The following is a 20,832-nucleotide window of genomic DNA, read 5'->3' on the forward strand; positions in this document are numbered from 1 at the left end:
AGGTGTTTTTTTCTTCCACATCTTTACTTGTAATGAACTTGTTTGTTAGCTAGTGCTTACTGATTTTTTTTAAATTTATCATGTGTTTTTGATGAAGATATGTTTGTATAAATGCCATTTATATATGTTAAGTAGTGTTTTCCTTCCCTGCAGACCTGCCCTATGGCCTTGTTTCTCTTTCAAGGCAGCATTCTATAAAAGGATGTATTGGGCAAGAGAACAAGCAGCTAGAATAGCACGAAATAAAACAGGCTAAAACTGATGATGATGATGATGATGATGACAGATTATGCTTTCATAACACTCTATAAAGATCTTTCCTCACAGCAATTCTGTGAGGTAAGCGGTATATGCATTCTCATTTTTATAGATAAGGAAATTAAGGCTCACAGAATTAAAGTAAATTGCCCAAGGTAATAAAATTAGGAAGCACTATCGAGCCCAGATCTGCTAATTCCAAATCCAACACTCTTTCCAATTTCCTGCCAGTCAAAAAGATCAAAAAGTAATTCTACCTAAAACAGAGGTTCTTAATGCTGTTAGCTTTTTTTTAAAATTTTAGTAACTGTATTTCAGTATAATTCGTTTCCTTTGGTATCTAATGTATTTTATTACATATACTTAAAGCATTATTCTAAAAAGGGGTACTCAGGCTTCATGAGACTGCTCTCAAGGAAACAACCTGGTATAGTAGAAAAAGTATTGGGTAAGGCCTGTGCTCCATTCTGACCTCTGGCACTCACCTATGTGCTTGTGGACAAACAGTTCTGACTTCTCTAAATGTTTTTTCATCTGTAAAATATACATTACTTAGCTTTTAAGAATATTGCAAGGATAAAATGAAATAATGTACCATAAAGACCCTTGAAACTTTAAAATTATACATAAACATCAAAATTATTATTGTTGTTCTTACTATTATTATTATTTCCTATGCAAATATTACAGACTGACTAATAAGTTTTTTCTTATTTAATACATAAGAAGTCAAGAATTTGACTTAAATATTTGAAATTAAGTAAACATAAGTTATTTTTTATTCTAATCTAGTAGCTAAACAAATTTCTAGAGATGTCATATGTTGAATATTAGGGAATAATATTTAAAAATCAGTGATTACTCTTCTAGTAGATTATTTCAAAAGGAAAACAAAGAAAAGAGACCTATAAAATATACAGTTAAGTGTTCTAGAATTCAGTAAGTTTGAAAAAGAAAAGAATTTAATAAGTTCTCTTATTACCTACTTGATGTATGTTGCAAATCTTTTCATGACTTTTGACACTAATTAGAATTTGGTGTAAACAATGACCCAGTGAAGAGGACACGCCAGAGGAGATTATACATGCAGAAATGCTGACCAGTGACTTCATCAACACAAAAACTCCCCTGTTCATAGCAGGGTTGTGTTCCTCTTAGTTTGCTTCCAAGAGTTCCTCAGAATCTGTTGGGACCATCGAGAATTTTTTGGTGAAACCTATCTTGGAATATCATTAATACTGAATCACTTCAAAGATATTACTAAGGTCCCATATGGACATCCAGCTTGACTGTGGTGTATTTATAGAGACTTTTATTCTGGATTTCCCACTAGTGACACTTCCTTTCTGATTTCTCATTTGTAGTCTTTAATACTTCTCCCCTACCCCACTCCCACTTGAATAGCATCTATGAACTTTATGATTGGGATACATGACAGAGCACACTTAAGGGAAGTAAAAAGTCCAGTAATTTTGGGGGGCATGAACAACTTCATTCTAATCTAAGTATGTAAGCTCACATTTGTAGAACACTTTATCTTTTACAAATCACGCAATAACCCTATAAGGTAATAAATGACAATATTATCCCATATTAGAAACAGGAAGAGTGAGAGTCAAAGAGGTTAAGTGATTTCTCCAGGTGAGTAGCAGAACTCAATTCTGCACCCACATCTCCTAACTTTTAAGTACAACCCTATATACTCAACTGGGGAGTTAGGTGACTCTGGATAGAGTGATAGGCCTGAAGTCAGGAAGCTTCATCTTTTTGAGTTCAAATCTAGCCTCTGACACTTACTGGCTGTGTGAAGTTGGGGAAATCACTTGACCATGTTTGCTTCTGTTCCTTGTCTATAAAATGAGCTGGAGAAAGGAATGGCAAACTGCTCCAGTATCTTTGCCAAGAAAACCCCAAATGGAGTCACAAAGAGTCAGATATGACTGAACAGCAATAACATACACTACACTATATCAACTTAGACATTTTAGAGTACACAATTAATTTCCTTGAAAAAAATTAAACCAAAATCAAAAGAAGTAAAAGTGTTTCTTGGTAATTGTTTTACAGCCAGTTTTGCAGTATTTTATTATATTACATCAATAGCAGTCATGGGGAAAACCACATTCTTTTCTTCAACTTTAGATCTTAGAGACATTTGTTATATCACTTTCTAGGACATTAATTCTCCAAGCTATTCACAGGCTTACTAAGCAAGAGCTCTTTCAGTATTCTCAAGGTAAAACTAAACTTAATTATCACCAAGAATTTGACTTTCTGGTTGGAGCTATTTTATATACAGCTTCGCTTAAGAGTATAGCTATCCCATAATACTCCCTCTTTGATGCTTGGCCCAAGGCTTCCTAAAGCCACGATGACTTTAGCTTATGTGGTGAAAGATGTCTTTTTTTTATTCATGTGATTTTGAAAATTCCCTCAATTATTTCACGATATGAGAGAATTCTACTTTTTATGGCAAACTTTTGGGCCTGCCTTTTTTTTCCCATCACTATATCTGAGCTGGGAAATAAGCCTGAGTCCAGTTCTCACCCATATTCCAGATTTGTGAGATGCACAATGATGGCCCAACTGGAATTAAGCTATATATAGTACAATTTAATCTTGGTAATTTGGAAAATAATTTCTGTGAATGGAGTATAACTGTGTAATAGATCTCAGCTTTAAAACTCTTTTGTGTTACGAATTTTGGTGTACCTGTTTTGCAGTAGGACCATAGTGAATATTACACAAGGGTTACAAATATTAAGGCTATCACCATTCAGAAACCCTTCTTTTGTGATAGTGCTAGGCCTATATGTACAAGCTGAAAATCTTGTCATTTGAGTCTTTTAATGTTCTAGAAACTAGATGAAAATGAGAAGTAAGCACCCTAAGAGCTTGTGAAATAACATCATGGTATTTTGTTATATACCTGGCTTCCCTGCTCCTTTCTTTTAACACATCTTCATTGAAATAATGTCTTTCTCAACCCTTATTTGCTTCCTGTCAATCCAGTAGCAACCCCTTCCTGGATTTGACCTTCCCTCCCTATCATTGTTCCATTCATGAAAGGAGATAAGGGTTTTAACAAATTGATTCTTTTGATAATGACATGTTACAAACCTCTCAAAAGGTTTCAATGAGTGATCAGAGGGGAAAAAATAAGCAAAATGAAAAGTTTTTTTAAAAATGGTTCCTGGTGCTACTGCATTTCTTTCTCTCTAAAATATTTTTTAATTGTACTATTTTCTGAATTATAGACCAGTCATCAGAATAGCATCTATGACTACACAGTATATCATGTCAAATTGAGAATAGTTTGAAAATCCATTTTGCTTCTAATCACCTCTAAATATTTCTCTTGATAATAAATACCTTTAAGAAGTCACAATTTTTAAAATACCATCAGATCCTAATATATAAGTTCTCAAATGAGTAAGCATATAATGTTGCTTCAGTAACTAAATGTTACAGGATTTTCAGTGATTCAGTTTAAGACAAACTTGTTTACTTTAAAAAAAATTTTTTCTAAAATTAAATTTATGAAATTTCCAATGTACGTATATGACTTTGCAAATCATTTCATTTTCTTGCTCCAGTTAGGTACATAGCTTGTCCCAGGAATAATGAATTCATTCATTTGCTAATTCAACAACATTCTCTAATTCATTTCCCAAGTATAATGAATTTATTCAACTAATCCATTTACTAATTTAATTTATTTAGTGCAATAAATATGCAGTGTTTAAAAAAATAATAAAAGTAACCCAGGAACCATTTACTTCCTGTAACCGCAAATGGGTCCTTATCTTCTCTCAACTCTTTGTTGTTATTATCATCATTGTGGTGGTGGTTATGTGTTTTGCTGCATGGCGAGTACATTCATTAATTGATCCATGTGTACATTCATTTATCGTTGGTGTTTAACACTGTGTCTTTGTAACTGTTTGCGCTGCTAGCTGCTACACTGAAGCAACCTTGCTGTTCTCAAGGCAGTCCACCCTTGATGATTTAGATGGACGAGAAACTATTCCTAAAACAAGTGAGCGGGCCCGACCTAGGCTTCGTAAAATGTACAGCATGGATATGTCCTCTTCATCAGCTGACAGTGGCAGTTTAGCATCAAGGTGCTTAACTTGTGCATGCTTCCTTCAGTCATTTTACAACCCTCCTCTTCCTCACCTTCCCTTATTTAGGTCTTTGCTCTCATGTGTGGTTGCTGTTTTGTTTTGTTTTGTTTTAAATTGCACATTTAACAAAAGCATAGGCAACCTCTTTTCTGGGGCTAACGTTAGTAGTTCTCAAGATTTGTGAAAAGAATCATTTCTTTGATTTTTGTCTGGAGTCACTTTTTTTCAAATCCTTATTTTAAAGGTTGCCTTTTATTTCTAACCAATTCAACTTTTCCTTCCTCTTAAAAGGAACTGTGAAATAGGCAGTTTCTCTCGTTGATTTAGAGGTTTGTTTAGGCTACAATAGGAAGGGGAAAATCATCAGGAAAGGGGATAAACATTTTTGTGATTTGCTCATTCAAAGTTAGATAGACATTAAGATGTATTCTGGAAAGTTGCCATATTTGGTCAGGTTTTAATGGGCCAGGAATAAACTTGTCTATATTCGTATGCTTTGGTAATATAAAAGTCAAAGTGTGTTTTATCCTTGTTTTAAAAATGGAATGTTGTAACCTGAGAATAGATTGATTGACTTCAATTTCACATGTCCTTGAACCAGAATACTTGGTGCAAACTTATTTGGTGATCCAGTCTTGCTGTTTTCTCCCAAACTGTGTTATAAAATAACTTAGATTTGCAGTCTTTTTCATGCAAGTTAAAGAAATCTATTGCCTTCCAAAATTCACTAGAAGCTAGAAGGATGAGATGGAATCTAAATACCTGAATTTTAAAATGACCCAAAACAAAAAGAAAAATGGCTTTATTAAGTATGGTATTGTCAGATCTTTGATTTTTGGTTTTTCATTTTTTCTCACAAAGGAATTGCATAGTATGTTGGCACTTACCAGTCATTTAAAAGTCAAGCTTCAGCCTAACAGTAAGAACAAATCCATCATCTACGTTGCCATTCTGACATGGGATCTTTAGGTATCCCTTACCTTCTCTTAACACAAATCCAGGGACATTAGGAATGTAGTCACTTAAAACAAGGGCCACCAAAAGTTTGATCAGGTCCTGGACTAACTCCTATGATCTGAACTTCCCTCAAAGGATGATTCTATTTCTAATCCTTCCTAGAAATTCTAGTCCCGCCTGAGGTAAGTCTATGAGAGATTCCAGTTGACCTGTCGTCCTAGATACATTGGGGCAGCTGGGTGGTGCAGTGAATAGAGCACACTGGGCTTGAAATTAGGAAGACTCATCTTCATGAGTTCAAGTCCAGCCTCAGACACTTACTACTTGTATGACCCTGGCTAAGTCGTTTAACTCTGTTTGCCTCAGTTCCTGATCTGTAAAGTGAGATGGAGAAGAAAATGGCAAACCACGCCAGTATGTCTTACAGGAAAACCCTAAATGGGGTCATGAAGAGTTAGATACAACTGAAAAATGACAACAACAAAAACCTAGAGACTTCCCATATCACAGAGACCAAGACCAGAACCCGTGAGGATCTTGAAATCCTGAGTGGATCTCCAAGTCTTTACCATTTTTTAAATTAAGAGACAGACCAGTGTGACCTCGGAAGGTCCTATGATAGGCCCAAGGTCATAAGTACAAGTCATACTACCAGATGCAGTCAGTGATCTAATAATTTTCATTTCAATAACCATCAAAACTCAAATTCCCAGGACATTTTTCTCTCCCTTCTTTGAAAGAATAGAGGAAGAAGAGAGACACTAAAAAAAAAAAAAAAAAAAGATACCATTTATTGCAGTATCATAACTTATATTTGTTTTAGTATATGAATGTTAATATTGTATCCATAACTAGCCTACCTTGAACCTGGAAGGAAAATTCGAGAAGAAGACAAAAGAAAATAATAATAGCTGTCATTTATATAGTATTTCAAAGTTTGCAAAGCACTTTCCAAATATCTCATGTCAGCATCACAACAACTCTGGGAGGCAGGTACTTTTGTTATCTCCATTTGACAGAGGATGAAATTGAGGCAGACAGAGGTTAAGTGACTTGCCCAGAGTCACATAGGTAGTAAGTGTCTCAGGCCAAATTGAATTCAGATCTTCCTGACTCCAGGCCCAGCATTCTATCCACTCACTGTGCCTCCCCCTTCTCAGGCAGGATATGGAAACATGAACAAAAAGAAATCTAAAGTAGAAATGAGAATGAGAAGAGGAGAGAAGTAGAAAAGAGCCACAGAAAAGAAAGGCTAGGGCAGACATCTGATATAGGGTGAATCTGGCAAGGAAATAGGGAAGGAAATGAATGGCATAGATCAGGAATGAGGAACCTGTGGCCTCGAAACCACATGTAGACTTTTAGGCCTTTGGGTGTGGCCTTTTGATTGAGTCCAGGTTTTACAAAACAGATCCTTTATTGAGGGGATTTGTTCTGTGAAGTTTGGATTCAGTCAAAGGGCCACACTTAAGGACCTAGAGGGCGACATGTGGCCTAGAGGCCTCAGGTTCCCTACCCCAGTTAATGAAGAAGGGGATAGAAAAGAGTCAAACTGAACAGCAAATAGCAAGTCAGAAGGGAATGCAGTTTTTACAAGGCACAGAAACCAAACTCAACAATCAGTGTCATGGTTTAGGAAAGAAATGAACAAGGTAGATGACAGATTCTGAGTTCTGAAACCCTGTGGCCAAGAGTCTCCATCTCCATTCTGAGGTCAAGAGATCTTTCCTTCTGTCTAGCTTTAGGCTATTCAAATTGCTCCTCTGAATGGGTATAGGTAAGGACAACCAGTATGATGTGGGAAATAAAAGTCAGGTTATATAAGAAAACAGTGAACTCAAGCTGGTAGCTTCAAGTACTTGAAAGACCTTCATGGAGAAGAGAGATCAGGTTTGTTCCATGTGAATCCTAAGGACAAGACAAAGAGAAATGGGTAGAAATAACAGAAAAACTGTGATAAATTTCAACTCAAGAAGAAAAATCTTCCCATTACATAAAACTGTCCAAAAATAGAATGGGCTTTCCCAGATGGAAAATTTCTTATCACTAGAGATCTTCAAATGAAATCTGAATGACTGCTTGAGAGAGTCTGTTGAAATGGAGATTCAAGACCCTAAGGTCCTATTCCCACTTTAATTCTATGTATTAGCAGAAGTGTCAAAATAGATGTCAAATCCAGGTAAAGATTATATATATTTGTGTGTGTGTGTGTGTATGTGTGTGTGTATATATACATATGTATGTGTATATATACACACACATATATATGAAACATCATATATATTGCATCATATATGTAATGTAATATTATGATACACACACATATAAAGAAACTGAGAACCAGAGTAAAGAAGTCAAGGAATTTTAGAGTAGTTTGATGATAAGAAAAGTCCACATACCATCATTTATTTTGGTCTGGATTATGGTATAGCTTCATTTTAATTTCCATATGAACCTTTGTAGGATCATTATATAAGACACATATTGGTGTATAATTCAGTCAAAAGCTTCTCATTAGGATTGGCAAAGTCTCTGCTTTCTATAAGTTGTGTGTTTTGAAATAAATATATGGGTCGATATTATGCCTGGATCTGGAAGTCAATAATCCTCTCTGTGTACTGTAGGATACTTCAGATGCTTAATTAATGAAATGATGCTTATTTTGCATGAACTGCATTCACTCACTAACTTTTGCATTTGCAAGACAGTACTGCTGTGTGCATTTTCTACCAGGGCTTACCAGGTTATTGAAGAATTAAAGATAATGGGGTAATACATATTTAGGAAAGTGCCTTGCCATTTTAAAAGGGTGTTTTAGTGTCTTCTCTTCAAATCAGTAGAATTTTGCGAGCGATCATCATGTTAATCCAAAGTATATTTTGCACCCTCTCTTCCTCCTAACAGTGAGCCTACCCAGTGTACTCTGCTATATTCTCGCCAGGGGACAACTGAAACTATTGAAGAAGTAGAAGCAGAGCAAGAAGAGGAAGTAGTGGGCCCCCTGCCTGAGCTAAAAGATGAAGAAGACGATGGGGATGATGAGGACTCGGTGGAGGTGGACCTCACCTCAGATGCTGAGTTGCCACAGTATTCCACTATGGATACCGTGGATACGATGGATACTGTGGATGGTGATGTAGAGGCCCCACCTTCCTATAGCAAAGCAGTGAGCTTTGAACGCCTCTCCTTTGGCTCCCATGATGACTCTGATGACAAGAACCATATGGTAGTGAGTCCAGATGACAGCCGGACAGATAAGTCGGAGCTAAGTATCCCGCTCCCTTTGACACATGAGCTGACAGCCAGTGAGCTTCTTTTAAACAAGTAAGAACTCAAAAATCATATAAAATACCATTTTTGAGACTTTCCAACAAATTCACTCTTTAACTTGGCTTCTCTTCCTCACCACCATCACAGGGGAAATCCTAACAGCCAGATATAGGAACACTTTACCAAGGCCTGCTTTTCTGAATAGAGAATGGGAAATGTCAGTGTTAGGATTTTGCCTTCCAGAGTATTTTTACTTGAAAAGTATCCAGTTTGTCCTGGTCATTCATGCAACAGTTATTCAAGAAATATGCAGTAATAAAAGTAATTAATTTCTGTCTTAATCCAGTTTTATTTTGAGCAGGTTGCTTCATAGGACTTACAAAATTTGGTTAGAAGTCCATTTTAAATATCACATGAATCTTGGACTAGGACTCAAAATAAGGTGATTTTGGATTGAGCCTGAAATGGTTTCTATTCAAGGCCTGATATACAAAAGAAAAGTGAACAACTCAGTCTATCTTCTGTCATTTGGACCAAACACCCAAATGATCAACTGAGTTTTGGGGGGATCTTGGGAGGTGTTTGGGAGGGTTTGTTTTATTTACTTTTCTTCGGAATGCATTGTATTATACAGATACAACCTTAGAGTTCCACTCATTCCAATAGGAGGCTTTGGAAGTCCATGCCTTAAAATACTTTTTAAGGACTATTGTAAGATAAAGGATAAAATTTTCTTCAGAGTTGTTGTTCTATCATCTTGAAGAAAAATATTTTGGAAAAACTTGATTTTCGTGCTGATATCAGATGACTTTTCTTAGTCATATTGAATGTGAGCTGGTAGAAAAAAAAATATGACTCTTAAAATTCCTGAATTTCTTCTACTACAGCCCTATAAATTATTCTAATTAGGAACACCAAATTATGTTCTCACAATTATAGGGATAGGCTTCTCCCCTCAGAATATATGATTTCTTTTCTTTCCTAATTTTGTTTAATTTATTTCCTAATGAGGAAACTTCCTCTACCAATGCAAATCAGAAATTGTTCTGCAATTTTTGGTATTGGGGAGATAATTGATTTGTCTGTGGCCACACAGCATATGCCAGAGACAAGCATCCACGGAGGGGGAACCTGCAGCCTTGAGGCCACATGTATCCCTCTAGGTCCTCAAGTGCAGCCCTTTAAACAATTGTTTGTGAAGTTTGGATTCAGGACCTAGAAGGCCACATGTGGCCTTGAGGATGCAGGTTCCCCACTCCTGCCTTAAACCCTAATCTTCTTGGCTCTAAGATTTCCTCAGTCCAATAAGACACTGCCAAATGCATCTTTTCAACTGGATCTCAATCAACAAGCATTTAATCAATGCCTACTATCACCTACACACTGTACTCGGCATTAGGGAGACAAAAAAGTAATGCCACCCTTTCCTTCAGGAAGTTAATATTCTCCTAGGGGAAGGGATACACACAAGAAAGTACAGAATATGAACAAAACAAATTAGAAGTAATAGGGTGGAACATAACCAAGAACATAGGGAATGAGGAAAAACACATGGAAGAAGGTGGTAGATGAGCTGAGCTTTGGAAAAAAGAAGGAAGAGAGGGAAAGAAATAGTAAAACAAGAAAAACAGGAATTAATTCAGAATAAACAAACAAGATGAAATTGAATCCTTTATGAATTCATTATCTTAACCTTTCTCTTTTCACAGATTTGTTGAAATGTTGAATTCTAAGAGGATTTATAGCTAACTGCTCGGCACAAGTTAGAAGCATTTGAGAGAACATAAGGATTTTAAAATAAAAATTAATTTTTATCCTTATAATTTGGGGTTGTTTTTTTTACAGGATGTTTCATGATGAAGAGCTAGAAGAGTCAGAAAAATTTTATGTTGACCAGCCTCGATTCTTGCTCCTGTTTTATGCTCTCTACAACACTCTTGTGGCCCGCTCAGAAATGGTGTGTTATTTTGTGATTATCCTCAATCACATGGTCTCGGCTTCCATGATTACCCTTGTGCTTCCTATCCTTATCTTCCTCTGGGCCATGCTCTCTGTCCCTAGGCCCAGCAGACGTTTCTGGATGACAGCCATTGTCTATACAGAGGTATGTAAATTCGGCATGTGGCATCCATATACTACCTACAACTCAATTTGTTTCATGTGTTAGTAAGTTCCTGAAAAATTATGTATAAAACAAATGTGTGCAGATGTTCTTCAGGATACAGAACAGATGTGTTATGATAAAACTAAGTAAAAAAACAAAATTCCAAACATCCATAGACATGCATAGATCATTAGGGCTGGAAAGGACTTTAGACATGATCTGCTCCAACTCTCTAATTTTATAGATGAGAAAACTTTGACCTAGAAAAGTTAAGTGATTTGACCAGAATCTCATAATTCATAAGTACTACAACTCTAACTTCATGATTCCTAATCCAGTGCTCTTTCTACTATATTTTGCTGACTTCCAATTAAAAATTTGAGGTAATAGGATTTTCCCTGGAGACCCTAACTTTGTGCTTCATCCTGGCCCTACAATAGACCTGGTGAACTGACTAGTCTCTGACTAAAAAAAAAAAAGTCATTGCCCTTTGGAAACCAGATTGAAACTCTTTTTCCAAGACTCGACAAGTGGTTCTCAAAAGGCAATCCAAGAACCCCTGTGGGTCACCAAGACCCTTTCAAGGGGTCTGCAAAGTCAAATCTATTTTCATAATCATTCTGTTTTCATTTCTAACATAATATGTACTAAAATATATAACCCACATAAACAAAGGCTCTTTGGAGGGTCCTTACTAATTTCTAAAAGTGTAAATGGGTCTTGAGACCAAGAAGTTTGAGAACCACTGTTCTACACTGACCAAAAGGCATAGAACCTAAGGATATCAAGCTGAGGCTGTTGATGCTACACAGTCTACCCATCTTTTTCTGCCTCAGCACCAAAAAAAGTAGTTTCACTCACAGAATTTATCAATTTGGGACTAAACTTGTCTGAAGATTAAGATTTCCTTCAAACCTAAATTTTAGAAAACCTAGATTCAGTTAGTTCTCTAATTCATCTGTTCTGTGACTAGAAACTCTACTCTTCACATTTCACTACAGTGAAAATATTCATACTGGAAATCAGTTCTTTTTTTGTTATCATGGTGGACATGCAAATGCACTTGGAGAGAAGAAATCTAAGTTCAAGTCCCATATTTGGCATTTGCTAGCTATGAATTGGGGATAGATGACTCCATCTCTTAGATCTATATAAAGGGGAGCCCTAAACAGTTCCATCCGTTATACATAAAGCAAAGAGACATGCTTTGGCAAACCAGATCTTTCAGGCCTGAACTAATTTATCAGATACTAAATATCTCACATTCCCATGAAAGCTAAGTGAAAAGTAACGGAAAGAAGACACTATGACATTTACAATTTCCTTTAATCTTTTTGTCTGATTTTAACTGGTTTCTTCTTGATTCCTTTAGGTTCTGAATAGATGAACCAATACTAATTTTTATGGTGGGCATAGGAATAAATAAGAAAAAAGGGGGCATCCTTGAAACCGAAAGATTTGAAATACATTAATGGCCATTATTTGCTACTTAAATGACAGTTTTCATGCCCAAGATAGGACATGTGCCATCCTTCATATTTGAAATATTCTCTCAGCATTTGTGGGAATCCCTCCAGCACCTCCTCTTTGAAGACTTCCCTGATCACCTCTGTGTCCAACTGGCAGTTATCTCTGCCTCTCCAAATAGGTCACAAGTGTTGGCCTATTCTAGGCATTGAATTCAATTCTAGATTATATTAGTTATTTTTGTAAATGCCTACTGAACCCCTACTGAACTCGGAGCTCCTTGAGTGTACAGACTGTTTCATTCAATTTAATTTTTGTGACCCCAGGGTCTAGTATCATATCTTGCACATAACAGCTGCTTCATCAGTATTTGCTGGATTGATCAGAACTCGTACTTAAGAAAGTTTTTACTTTTTTTTTTTCAACAATTCAACATCAAAGTTAAAACAGTTTTCTTAACATTATTCAAATGAAGATAATAAGCTATCCTATATATTTGAGATTTGAGTCACAAAAGGAGTTCCAGGAGTGGGGAACCTGCAGCCTTGAGGCTTTGTGAAGTTTAGATTCAAAGGGCCACACTTGAGGACCTAGAGGGCTACATGTGGCCTCAAGACCACAGGTTACCCACCCCTGAAATACCTAGGCTTAATATAAAAGCATGAATTCTTAATCATCTACAGGCAAGATGAATCAGTTCAATTTTCATCTTATCCCCAAAGCTAATTTTAAATCAGTTTTAGCTTTCTCTTCTAGATCTTTTATAAATGGAGAGGCAAAGCAGAAAAATTAGTTTGCTTTAGTTTTATCCATTTTTGAGTTGCTAAAGGTAGCTTGAAGAAGGAGCAAAAGTGAATCTGCACATATGATAACAAATGATCTGAAATAGGGGATATAATAAAACCACAGAAATAAATATTCCTCGCCTTTCAAAACTAGATAATTACTATTATGGAACATTCAATCATTGTGGCATTGTGGCCATGCCAGTTCAAGCTGTATAAATGGATCTGAGGAAGAAAGAAAGAGAAAAAGAAGAAAGGGAGAAAAGGAAGGAAGGAAGAAAACAAAGAGTTAGAATGAATAATTGAAAGAAGTGGCAGACATAGTATGATAATAGGGCCAACCTATTATGTTCATTCATTCATTAGTGAATCATTTGTTTGAATAAAATGTTATTCTTGCTGTAAAATTGATTTTGGGGAAAGGAGGAGAGGCCATGACTTCATCTAGTTTAGAGAACTCTTAACATAAAAACTTTGCACTGATTTACATTAACAACTCCTTTATAACTCACAGTCTTAAGAAACTGGAAGGACTGAAAAATTAGGTGAATTCTCCATTGTCACAAAGCTGTTGTGTATAAGAAACAAATCTTGAATCTAGATCTTCCTGAAGCCAAGGCTAGCCTGATACCACTATGCCACACTATCCTTAAATAGTAAAAATGCTCATTTTTTTTTTATCTAACACCATTATATTATCTAGTACAATCAAAACTACAAGATAATCATTTCTATTATAATTATTCTTCTGCCATATAACTGATGAAATTTTGAGAATATACCTTTCACTTATTTTTTTTACCATTTCCAAATAGGTGGCCATTGTCATCAAATATTTCTTCCAATTTGGTTTCTTTCCCTGGAACAAGAATCTGGAATTCTACAAAGACAAGCCATACCATCCACCAAACATCATTGGTGTGGAGAAAAAAGAGGGTTATGTGCTTTATGATCTTATTCAGCTCCTGGCTCTTTTCTTCCACCGATCAATTCTAAAGGTATGACAAGCAACCCATCAACAAATCCTTCCTGAAGGATGAGTATATTCCCATTAATGCCAGATGGAGGAGTTAGGAGAGGCATAAACAATATAGTATCTGCCCCTGGCAAGTTTAGAAGACTCTAGAGAAAGAATAACTACAAAAGTAAAGAAAATTAGAGAACAAGGCAGGATATGTGTTTAGTTGTGAGAAATAGATTTGTAAATGCAAATAAAGTTCACAGGAAGAGAGATAGCTCATAGTGAGCTGGAGAAATCACAGAAAGCTTCATGGAAGAGGTGGAACTTAAGCTGAGTAATGAAAAATAAGTGAGATTTGCATAAGCAAAGAAAAGTGGAAAGGGGACTTATTCCAGGAAAACAGCCTGGGTAAAAGGTAATGAAAACAAGAATGAGCATGAAATGTACAGACTTGGGCATTTTCTTAATTGTGTTCTGTTCTTTTGTGTATGTCTCTTTTTTGAAATGTTTTTGGAATATTGGATGCAGGAAGGAAACTTCCTTGCCTGGAACAAAGGAGTCGTGTTGGAGAGCAGTAGAAGATAGGCAGGACATGGTCAGATTATCATGGACTTAAATTGACAAGAAGAAAATTTTAAATTAGATGCTATAGACAATTGAAAGTCACCACAGGTTCTTAGCAGGAAAATGGTATGATATACTTGGTGATCTAGAAAAATTAATCTAGCAGGCCGTGTGGCATAGTATTTAGAGGGTGGAGTTAGTCAGGAATACTTTGGTTCAAGTTTCTTCTGATATATTCTGACTGTGTGATCCTAGAAAAGTTGCTTCACTCCTCAGTGAGCGAGGAAACTCTCTAAGACTATAGATTTCAGAAGTCTCCAATCTGAATTAGTCAATGGTGTTTTCTAAGCAGGAATTCCCTATACTGATCAAATCATAGGTCTAGATCCCACCCATATGAAAGTCTTTTGTCATTTCTTACAGTGTAATAATATACTGTTATATATATGTGTATATATAACAGAATAGATAATATATATTATAATATAATATATAATAATATTATATATATGTATATATATTATATATTATATATATGTGTATATATATACACACACACACACACACACACACACACACATATATATATATATATATACATATACACCACAATTTGTTCAACCATTCCCTACTTGTGTAAGATGTAATCTAAGGCACCACTACCCTTTAGATTCTAACTATTTCCCTTTCTCGTTCCACTTGATGGGAATTAAAATTAAATTAAAATTAAAAACACATTAAAATTTATGGGGATACTTGTATGACTTCTTGTAATATAGTGTTCAGGCTTTTTAATTTTACTCATGGCTTTCAGGGTGATTCTTAGATTGTCTCTCCTTGATATATATCAGTTTACCTTTTCTTCATTTTTTTTCCAATCCCTTGATTTTCTTTTAATGTTTCTTGTTGTCTTGTAAAGTCACTGATATCTATTTTGTCTCTCCTACTTTTCAGGGGTTCCATTTCTTAAGTAAAGTTTATCATATTCTCTTCTAGGCTGCTTATTCTCCTTCCAGTTCTTTCCTCAAACAGTTACTTAATTTTTAACCTCTTACTTCATTTCTTGTATATATTTATGTGGTACATATAAAAATTCATCTTTCTCTTTTGATAACAGTTCCTACAGAGATACATTTACAGTAATTGTTGCTACTAGTGAATGTATCTGAATTACTCATCTGTCCAGATTCACTCTCTGAACTGGGGCTTTACACCCCAGTACATTCTGCCTTTACTGGGCTCTTGGGTGGGGTAGTCTTCTGTTTGTTTTCACCCTGGGTTCTTATCTTTATTTTCCACCTTCTGGGGTTAAGCTTCTCAGGATCTTTGAGGTTAAGAGTGGTGGATCTTTATGGTTCTCTCATGCATCTCAGGAGAGAATGTTAGGGACCTCTGAGTCCCTGAGCCTCTCAGTTGTCTCAATATGACAATGTGCTAGTCAGTACGGTACTGTTCACTCTCTGTTGGTCCTCCATCCTGCTTCTACAGTCCACACTCCAGAACCTTCTGATTGCCGTAGGGCTTTCTCAGATGCACACTCTCGTCTTGTGGCTTCTGGGCACAGAGTCTTGTAAGCTACGTGTTTCCCATCTCTGGTCATGTTGGTTTTCAACATACTAGAGCAGTTCTTTTTGAACCTGAGCTTCTGATTGACTTTTTGTGCATTTCTTAGATGGAAGATATTGCTTACTGTAGTTTTTCACTGAATTACTTGATTGTTTTTTGGTCTAGTATGAACTTCAGGCCTTTGCTGGAGTAAATGTAAAGAAACTAGGCACCCTGTTGCCCTTTCTGATGGCCATCTTGGTCAGAAATCCTCACTAATGTTGTATGCAACCAGTTTCCATGTTATTTTCTATTTTTGGAGTGGTTTATTAATGAATGTATTATTATATTGTTTATCTATTTATGGGCACAAAAATCTCTTAAAATATATGTGTATATTATTTTGCATAATGTATTTTTATATTTTATATGCATAAATATGCATATTTCTGCTTTAAATCTATAGAATTGAATAATGAATTTGACTTCTATCTAAAAATGTGAAGTTTTTCTCCTCAAAAAGGAATTTAATGACCAAACTTGGACATGCAAAAACAAATTTCATCTTTTCTTTTCTTTGAAAAGGACTATGCATATACTGACAATGTTTATGTACTGGTTATTTTTTGGCTTTTTTCTTCATTTTTTGTTATAATTTGTTGTTCAGTCATTTTTCAGTCATATCTAACTCTTCTTGACCCCATTTACGGTTTTCTTGGCAAAGATACTATAGTGCTTTGTATTTCCTTCTCTAACTTACTTTACAGATGAGAAACTGAGGCAAGCAGGGTTTAATGATTAAATATCTAGGAAGTATCTCAGATCAGATTTGAATTCAGTCTTCCTGTCTCCAGGCCCCGCACTCCATCTACTGCACCACCTAGCTGTCCATTCTTTGTTATAAACTACTCCTTAAAAGTTACCAGTGATCTCCTGATTGGCAAATCAAATGACCTTTTTTTAGCCCTGATCCTTCTTGACCTATCTGTAATATTTGACAGTGATGATAGCCTTTACTCGCTGTGTACTATCTCCTTTCTAAGTTTTCATGATAGCAATCTCAGTTATCTTCCTTCCTGTCCAACTCTCAGTCATCTATACTCAAAACCTCAGTGTCATCCTCAACTCCTCACTCTCGTTCACCCCATGTAGAAAGTCCATCGTCAAATCTTGTCTTTCAGCTTTCACATCTCATATACATCATCATGCATATCATATACATCACATAGATACCAATCCAGTTGAGGTCATCATCTCCTTTCACATGAATTATTACAATAATCTGCCAACTGATCCCTCTGCATTAAGTCTCTCCTCATCCTCCACTCAGCTGCCAAGGTGATTTTTTTTCAAAAACACAGGTCGGACCATGCTCTACCTCCCTTCTCAGTGAGCTCCAGCAGCTCTCCATTATCTTCAGTATCAAATATTAAGTCCTGTGTTTGACATTGAAAATTCTTTATACCCAATCACAAACTACCTTTCCAGCCATGTTATATTCCATTCCTTTCCCTGTACTTTATGAGCCAACTATACTGGCCCTCTTGAAGCTCCTTGAGTTCAACATTCTATCTACCATCTCTATTCCTTTATATTAGCTTTGCCCCTTACCTGAAATGCCCTTCCTCCCCACTTCTGCCTCAATTTCCCTGACTTTCTTCAAAGCTCAGCTTACAGCCTATCTTTTACAGGAGATCTTTCCTGAGCATCCTTACTCCAGTACTCATGTCCTCTGCTGTCAGATTGCCTTCTGTTTCATATTCCCTGTTGGCATCTAAGTATTAGCATTTTATCTTCTTCATTAGAATATAAGCTCCTTGTGGGCAGGAACTGTTTGTTTCTTAATTTTCTTTGTATCCCTAACATTTGGTATAGTGCCTGGCACATATTAAAAACCTAATAAATACTTGTTGACTTTCTAACTGATTATAAGGGATGGCTTTCTGAGTAGGAAAGAGAGAAAGAATATATTCATAAATTAAGTTGATTTAATAACAAAAGCTAATAAATAAAGAACACATTTTTAAGAAATGAAAACTAGATTTTGTTTATATCTCCATTAATCTAACTAGATATTCTTTTTATTCCTCTTCGCATCACTTTCCTGTTCTCTCTTACTCTTAAGGGCATTGTGAAGTGCTTTTTAGTGTAACATGCAAACAAAAGAAATCCATTTTGAAGTTCTTCATTGGATATTACAAGGCCCACGGAATAATGCTGTTTGTTTTCACTCATGTTTTTTAATCAGATGGGGTTATTGACTATCCTTCCTCCTACCAATATACATTGTTGCTTCCTGTGCTTTTTCAGTGTCATGGTTTATGGGATGAAGATGATGTTGTTGACACTGGAACCAACAAAGATGACTCTGATGATGAACTGTCACTAAACAAGGGTAGAAGAGATTCCTCTGACTCATTGAAATCTATCAATCTCGCAGCATCAGTGGAATCAGTCCACGTCCACTTCCCAGAGCAGCAGGCGGCCATCAGACGAAAGAGCTCTAGCAGCAACTCACACAGATCCCGTAGATCTAGCTTCTCCTCAAACAGGTCCAAGAGAGGTATCTGTCCCATTTATTGGTAACATAAGGCATATACTCTTAAAGAGCTTTTCTTAAAGGTACACTAGGTGATAATTGCTTGGTTGGAATAATTGGTTGGAATTTCTCTTGGATTTAAAGACTGAAACCTTGTAATAACCAAATTTTATATTATTTCTGGAAATGAGTTTTGGATTTCTTACTGGCAGTGAATAGTATGTAGTGGACAGGATAAATAGTGGACCTCAGTATAGTGATGGAAAATGAGTATATTTAGTCTTTTGTACTTTCAAATGAAGAGCTCAAAATTATTGTCAGCTCATTAATCCTTAGAAGAACCATTAAAAATATGGAGTTGACAAGCCTTGCTTTTGTTATTGTATTTTACTTTGATGAGAATAGAGAGTAGGCCTTGAAATTAGGAGGAACCCAAGTCTCTCAACTTCAAAGGCAAGTCACTTAATTTATCCTGGACATAGACAATTCTCTAACACTCTCACTCACAGATAAGTTGCTTATCTCCATTGGTAGATGAGACTTCCTACAACCCATGGTCCTCTCCACCGAAGAAATCAAAAATCTTGACAAAAGAAGAAGTCATTAAGCATTTATTGAGTGCCTATTATGTGCTAACAGGCACTTATTAAATAATTGTTATCTTAACACAGGCCCTGTGGTAAATCTGGGGATAAAAAGAAAGGAGGAAAAAAAACAGTTCTTGTTCTCAAGTACCTCAAGCACACTTTATGTGCAGACAAGATATAGATAGGCTAAACTGAAGATAATATCAGAGGGAAGGCACTACTAGCATTAAGGTGAGTGAAGAAAGGTTTCTTGCAGAGAGTAGGATTTTTGCTAAAACTTGGAGGAAGCCAGGAGGCAGAGATGAAGAGGAAGAGAATTCCATAGCTAGGAAATAGCCAGTGAAAATGTCTGAAGCTGGAAGATAGATTGTCATGTGTGAGGAACAGCAAGGAAGCCAGTGTTACTCTATCATAGTGTAGGTGAAGGGAGTAACATGTTAGAAGACTGGAAGGTAGCAAAGGCCCAGTTGTGTAGACAGTAGGGAAATAGCAGTAGGTAGGAGAAGAGAGAGATAAGTGAGGGAGTGGGGAATGTAGAAGGGGAGATCTAAAGGAGAATACAGGATGGAAAGGAATCACTTGTGCATTTAGAGCAGTTTGCCTTCATAAAGAGAAAAACCACTTTTTCATGTGAGGGAGGCAAAAAATAATGGAAGGCAACTGAGTGATAGCAGTTGAAGAGGAGGGGAGAAGAGGGAGCTCTTGGCAACGACCTTCAATTTTTTTCCACTGAACTGAGGCAAAGTTCTCAGTTGAAAAGATGGAGGAGTTGGGGATCCATGATATATTTGAGAAGGGATGAAAAAAATTAAATAACTGCTTTGGTGAGTGAGATAGTGAATCTACCTTTTTGCTGTTTGGGGTTAGCTATATGGTAAAGGAAAACTCATCTTCCTGAGTTCAAATCCTGCCTCAGATACTTACTAGCCAGGTAACCCTGGGCAAGTCACTTAACCCTGTTTGCCTCAGTTTCCACATCAATAAAATGAACTGGGGAAGGAAATGTCAAACCACTCTGGTATTTTTGCCAGGAAAACCCCAGATGGGGGCATGAAGTCAGATGTGGTTGAACAACGATAACAATCATTTTAAGGGTAACCATGGGATATCTGAGGAGGGATAAAAATGGAAAAACTGTTTTGGTGAGTGAGATGTTGAATCCATTAGGAATTAATAAAAAGATTATCTTGCTGCAAAAGGGCCCTGTTGGTAATATGTAACATAAATTTGTAGTGGACTGAATCAGCAAACACTCATGATTTTTTTCCAGCTTCATTCAGCAGCACATGAACAGGAGCAAAGACACCAGATGGTAGGAGTAACTCAAGGCTGAGTATTAATACAGGGGAAGGTCAACAGTACTACACAGGGTTCAGGGCCTCTTTTTTTAAAAAGTTGTTTATTTGGTTATTTTGAATATTTTAGAATTTTTTTCATTTATAAGGATTTTCTCTCTACCAATGAGGATTACAAACCCTCCCTTCTTATCCTGTGTGATTTTTATAGATTAAGAGCCCTAGGATTTAGGCTACTAGGTAGAAGATGGTATAAGGCATTGGATGTGGTGTCAGAAAGGAATAAATTCAAATCCTGTCTCAGAGACTTACTATCTGTATAATCCTTGGCAAATCACTTAACATCACTCAACCACTGTTTCCACATCTGTAA

The 20,832-nt window shown here is 36.3% G+C and overlaps 1 protein-coding gene across 12 annotated transcripts in view; it reads left to right on the forward strand.

The window, feature by feature from the left end:
- PIEZO2 (piezo type mechanosensitive ion channel component 2) overlaps positions 1-20,832 on the forward strand; it is a 533,986-nt gene that overhangs the window by 479,467 nt on the left and 33,687 nt on the right. For 9 of the 12 annotated variants that reach the window (XM_072604214.1, XM_072604219.1, XM_072604218.1 and 6 more), the window contains 5 exons: positions 4,215-4,382; positions 8,247-8,666; positions 10,458-10,716; positions 13,784-13,966; positions 18,349-18,601. In XM_072604214.1, the coding sequence (XP_072460315.1) occupies positions 4,215-4,382; positions 8,247-8,666; positions 10,458-10,716; positions 13,784-13,966; positions 18,349-18,601 (1,283 nt within the window). The remainder of the gene's footprint in view (positions 1-4,214; positions 4,383-8,246; positions 8,667-10,457; positions 10,717-13,783; positions 13,967-18,348; positions 18,602-20,832) is intronic. The other 3 variants (XM_072604221.1, XM_072604222.1, XM_072604223.1) reach the window with 1 other exon arrangement.

The sequence above is a fragment of the Notamacropus eugenii genome, chromosome 4 (genome assembly GCF_028372415.1).
Source record: "Notamacropus eugenii isolate mMacEug1 chromosome 4, mMacEug1.pri_v2, whole genome shotgun sequence".
Lineage (NCBI taxonomy): Eukaryota > Metazoa > Chordata > Mammalia > Diprotodontia > Macropodidae > Notamacropus > Notamacropus eugenii.